General features: G+C 44.8%; 1 protein-coding gene across 1 annotated transcript in view; it reads right to left on the reverse strand.

The window, feature by feature from the left end:
* The window catches only part of METTL24 (methyltransferase like 24), a 111,456-nt gene extending 107,718 nt beyond the window's left edge, over positions 1–3,738 (reverse strand). The window contains 2 exon segments of the mRNA XM_029223298.1: positions 3,009–3,704; positions 3,706–3,738. Of these exon segments, the coding sequence (XP_029079131.1) occupies positions 3,009–3,704; positions 3,706–3,738 (729 nt within the window).
* Between the last annotated feature and the right edge of the window lie 2,262 nt (positions 3,739–6,000).

The raw sequence follows: 6,000 nt of genomic DNA on the forward strand, positions 1-6,000 counted from the left end.
ACTTAACTGTGCATTCAGTTTATATTACACCTTGTCTTGATGGGAGGCTAAAAAGGAACAAGACTTGTTCCCCAAGAGATAAGGGACATTGCACTCTGTTCCCAGAAGTGGGAGAACAGATTAGATAACTGGTCTTTCCAGTTTTGAGGAACATTTTAATTCAACTGTGAAATAATGGAAAAATGAAATAAATTCAAGATTTCTACTATCTAGGAATTTGGGAACCTTAGAATGTATACCTTGAAAATAAGAAAATAAATAACTAAGTAGCTAGGGAAAAGAAAATCCAGGGAATTCTTTTTCTTTAAGAGGCTAAAAACTAAAACAATACTTTAAAAATAGTAATTTTTAATTGCTATTTTCACTCAATTCTTTCTTATATATTTTTAACCAAAGACACTTAGAGTTATACGTAATAGGTTGAAATAAGATGATTCTTATTTGTTTTACTTATTGGTGTCTTGGGAGTAAGCATTTACTAAGGGTCACTTTGGGAAATGTGATCCTTTCCATCACAAACAACTGTGCAGACAAAACATTCAATCTGAAATAGATTATTAGGTCAAAACACGTACAAAGCAACTCACAAATCAGAATGCACTTCTGTTGTCTCCCAAACTGGCAAAGATAAGCAAGGAAGTAGGAATGATGAGTAAAGGTTTCCAGGCCACGATCCTTGACCTGAATGTTCAAGGGTGGAAAGGGCATGAATCATAGGAAAGAAGGATGGGGGTAAAAGAATCAGTGTAAACCAAAGGAATATAAATAGGTTATAACAAATGACATTTAGCAAATGGCTGAGGCTAAAGACTTGGGACAGATTAGTGAAAATTAAAGCTACCATTATTGAATGCTTACAACATGTAAGGTTCGATGCAAATATTTCATTTTTTGGGGGGGAGGAGTATAGTTGTTTTACAATGTTGTGTTACTTTCTACTGTACAGTGAAGTGAATCAGCCATATGAATATTTCTTTTTTTTAATTTAATTTTAATAAAACTGAGCCCCAGGGCTCAGACTCAGATCTCTGTCTTTGTTAGCCACCCTCACTGCCCAGATGATCTCCTGCAGTCTCATGGCTTTAAAAGGACCACTTGTACACTGATGACTCCCACACCTCTATCTTCAGCCTGGACATTTCCTCCACCTCCAGACTCATATGTCCAACTGCCTATTTGACATTTCCACATGAATGTCCAAAGGATATCTCAAATTCAAGATGTTTAAAACAAAACTCCTGATTTCCATCCACTCCACCGAAAACACAAAACTAAACAAACAAACAAAAAAACCTACTCCTTTCTCATCTTCCTGCAAAATATATCCAATATTGGACCACTTCTCACACCTCCACTTCAACCGTCCTATCTAAGCCAACACTATCTCCTGCAGGAATCACTAGAGCAGCCTCCTAAAGGAGGTGGATTTGAATTTGCTCTCCAGTAGCCCTCTGAGTCTATGCATTTCAAACCTTTCCACTTGTAGGACAGGCTCCAGTTATCGATTCTGTTATCTGAAGTGGAGACTGAGACTAATCATTTAAGAATGATTCTTGAACAGGTGAAACAGAAACAACGGAGGCTGAGAGCAGATGTGAAAGGGCAAGTGCAAGGTGGGATATTGAAGGTGCCAAGGATGGAACATTTGAGGACATCCAGAGGGACAAAAAAACCTGAACTCCTAAGAAATATCAAATCCTAGGTCAAAGGTCCCCTCCGGGTTAGCCTTTCTTGACTCCCCAGGCAGAGTTCAGGACCTTAAGTATAGCAATGGTCACAGTACTGGATGTCTGTGCTGTGTGCCTCCCCCACTAGACTCTGAGCTCACTCATATTGTGTCCCCAGCACCTGATGCAGCACTGGGGACCTGGTAAGCCCTTGGCAAAAGAGTGTTGAAAAGCCTTTAACAAAACATGGTATCATGGAAAGTGCGTTAGGAGCATGAAGAAGTGACTACATTCTTCTAGAAAAGCAAATTAGGACTTTACATAGGAAATGACATTTCAGATATATATATATATATATATATATATATATATATATGAGTTTATCCAGGAAGATAACACTGATGGCCTAGACAGGGACAGCAGTGGTGTGGAAAGACAGAGGGCAAGGCTTGGAGAGGAAGTGAGGGAAAGGAAAACAGTAGTAGAAATTGGTGGACATGATATTGAAAAGTAAGGTAGAAGTTAAAGAAAGCAGCAGAGTCCAAGGAAGAGTTTCTCTTTCTTCCCAATAGTGGGGTGGTGGGGAAGCTGGAGGGATGCAGGGGGGATGTTTAAAAGAAAAGAGGGAAAGCAAGGCAAAGGACGTTGTTAGCGTTGATGGGTATAAAGACCAGGCAAGCTCATACCTGCAGTTCTTAATCTTTTCACTCCCAAATACCAAGTAAATTATGGAGCTCCAAGAGGTGGATAGGAGGCCAGAGGCTTAACAATCAGAGGTTAAAATTGAGTAAGATAACGACTTAATGTGTGAGCCAAGAAGTTAATGAGGGAGTGAGACCAACACTGTTGGTGTTGTAAGAAAAAGCCGGGTTATTACTACAGTCCTCCAAGTTCCAATTAACTTCCCATTAAGTGGTGCTGGGGGCTCGACTTCTCACCCCACGCCCAACAACCTGCCAAAGTCTGCGGTGGAATTCAAGGAAATTTCGACTAAGTGTATCTTCATCACCGCGATGAAGGTAGAATGGAAAAGCAATTCACAGTGGATACCCACCCAGCTTTGTCCAGGCCTCAAGGAGAAAACGGGGAGGGGCACAAAACATCAACAAAACCACAACTCCTTTCTTTTCTTGGCCTTGTAAATCGCTCACGCCCTCCCTCCCCAAAAGATAAGCTCCTTGAGAGCAGGGCTTGGTCCTTCCCTCCTGGATGCCCGCATAGCAGGGGGCCTGGCACACAGTGGGCGCTCAGCAAATACTGAATATTGAATAAGGGCTCTGTAGCGAGGACCGGGAGGGGGATCTGGGTCTAAGGCCCAAGACTGTATCTTTTGCAACTGACCTTACGGCGGGGACGCCCGCGCGGAGGGCAGCAGCCCGGCTCCTGCGTCCCGCTCCCGCCGCCCCCCGGCGGCGCTCGGCGCCCGCTGCGCACGTACGTCACCTGCCTCCGGCTGGCACCCCGCCGCTGGGCCGGCGCGGGCGGTAGGGGCGGCTCGGGCGGCCGGGGGTCCGGGCCCGGCAGGCCGCTGCGGGCCGGGGGCTGGGCCCCGGCGCGCCGCAGCTCCGTGCAGAGCCGCAGGCCGAGCAGCAGAGCAGCGCCGAGCAGACAGCGGTGCAGGGCACCGCAGCCCCTTCCCGGTAGCCTCTCCCACGCCATGGCGGGCCGGGCCCGGGGCTGCGCTCCGCCGCCCGCACGCGCCGACCCGCAGCCCGGATGTGGCCCCTCGGGCCGAGCTGCCAACTGTGGCGACTCCCCCGCGGGCTGGGGCGCGGGCTCGGACCCGCCTCCTTTCCTCCGTCCAAGGAAGCCTCGGCGTAACCTTATCCAGCCCGGTCGAGAGCGCCCGGCTGGCAGGGTAGAGGGACGACGGGCCAGGAGGGGTCCCGGCGGCGCAGGCGACGGCAGGCGGCACGCAGGCGGCTCGGCTAAGCCAGACTCCGGGCCCAGCCCCACCTTGGGGGTCCCGGAGGAGGCGACCCCCAGCCCGGCCCCCGGAGCCTGAAAGCTACATAGCCAGAAAAAGCACGAAAAAAAAAAGTCCTAACGAGATCCTAGGCCATAACTTCATTTTCTAGTATTAGTGTTGTTGAAGAAACACAGGAGGAGGATAGGTGAGCTGACAGGTTTTGCTACAAGGAACAAGTTCTGATTGTCAAGCAGTTTGCGCCATTAAGCACATTATAAAAATACATCACACTTATGCTCAGGTTTACAACTTCTCTCCCTCAAGAAAGAAGGGAAAGGGGGAGGAGACAATAGCGCTGGATGCAGAATAATCAAATTAAAGTTATTCCATTTCTAAATTCTGCCCGAAGCCAACCCGTGCTTTCTCCTCGTGTTATGAAAATTTGTGTAGGAGGTGAAGGAAGGGGAGGGGCGGGGAAGCCAGCTAAGATATCTGACAGCAGGGAGAGAGAACAGAAGTTACCATGGCATGATGTAAATCAAATTAATTTAGCTCCAAACACACACCTCCCTGCTGTCTTGCAGAGAAAAACAGGGACAAATTTATCTTTCGGCAAAATGCTCCCCAGCTGGTATTTCCATCACCACCTTGACCTCAATTAATCAGCCTGAACGCTCACAGCCTGAAGTCCAGTGTTGGCTGTTCCGTTTTCAATTGCTAGTAAAATTCTTTCCCACCACCCGTTTGAGGTTTGGGTTTGGGTTTGAGTTTGCTTTCTTTAGCTGGGGCTACGTTTTTTTCATACTCTACGCTTGCATTTTCCATGCTTTCATGTTAGATTACCCCTGCCGAACAACCCTCTCCCCATGACAGCCTATAGCAAGGACAGCAGAGAACAAATACGGAAACCCCACCCCCATTTGAATTTTGGGAATTTCCCATAGAGTCCGCCTTTCTAAAATCTCCTTGGCTTAAGAAAGATGTGATTTAATCTTTGTCACTCACAGAGCACTTGGGCTATTTCTCTACATGCAACAAAACTTCTCAACCTGATCTAGTCCACTCCCTGGGCACGCTAGGTCCTCAGACTTCTGAGTGTTTCATTATGATTTTTGGTTTTTTCATAGATGTAGCCCTCTGGCTATTGCACAATAGATGGGCTCTGTTTTAAAGAATCCAAGCAAGTACATTTTTCCTGACACAAACTCTCAGAGAAAACCTCGTATTCTGTGACTGTTTAAACAGCATGAGCTGTGGTGTTACACTTGAACTGTGTGCTGAATCAGGACCCTGCCTTTCAGAAGCTGTGAGACTTTTGACAACCTCTATGAGCCTCAGTTTTCTCACGTGTAAATAGACTTGTATATCTGGTAGAATGACAAGATTGCATAAAACATTTTATGTTCAGTACCTAAATAATGCATGGTTATAGAAGTTATTCAATTAATAGTAACTGTTTTTATCATTTACCATTAAAAAAATCCTGGATGTTATGAAAAACAAAATTTAAGCATTCCAAGGTAGGTAAACATAAGAAAGTAGAAGGGTATTTGTATATCCTTAAGATATTTATCTTACACAGTATTCTCTGGATTAGGAGTACCCAACAGCTGCAAGAAACAACCACTAAAAGTCAAGATCCCACAAACGCACTCTATTAAATAACTGTGTGAAGCTTTTGAAGATATGATGTGTATTGTGCTTGTGGTGATTGTGGATCACCAATGTCTGATGCAGACTTTGCTAGAAGTTTTAATTTCTATGCAACCAACATAGTGCCACTAACTAAAGAAGTCATCTTTTGAAGATTATGATACCACTAAATTATACCCTCTGCTCATCTGTTGAGTTCCTCTCCAGGGGAGAAACATGAGGAGTATCCTATATTATTAAAATGAGACTCTGAACTGGGGGTGGAGGAGGGGAACACAGAACAGTGTAGCTCTTGAGAATGGGCAAGAGGCAAGATGACCTCATGTTTTCCCTTATCTCATTTCTGTGGTTCTCTAATATTTCCATTATGCAGGGGAAAATCCAAATAAAATGTAATATTTAAAGGCCCTTTTTCCTTACCATTTGCAAATGTCTCTATCTGTTTATTATTAATAAAAAGGAACCTGTTTATATGTATGTAGCATCATTAATTTTCTAGGAAGGAATCTCCTATTTTTAACTTGCATGCGTATTTCCATGTGTTGTCAATGGTAATGAATCAGGAAATGGGTCAGTTGATAGAGGAAAATCTAACTGATCACTGTGAGAGCTGACAAGCAATCTTTCATTCACGACCTTTGCTTTTCTTATAGACTTGAACTTGTCTCAGTCATTTCTGGATGTTTCCAAAATGCAGATAATCATTAACCACTGAGTCGTAGGTTGGTTAAATGTGCAGTTGAGTAAACCACAAAAGCAGCTTTCATCAGA

This window comes from Monodon monoceros, unplaced genomic scaffold (assembly GCF_005190385.1).
Source record: "Monodon monoceros isolate NGI ecotype Baffin Bay Population unplaced genomic scaffold, NGI_Narwhal_1 Super_Scaffold_15, whole genome shotgun sequence".
Classification (NCBI taxonomy): Eukaryota; Metazoa; Chordata; class Mammalia; order Artiodactyla; family Monodontidae; genus Monodon; species Monodon monoceros.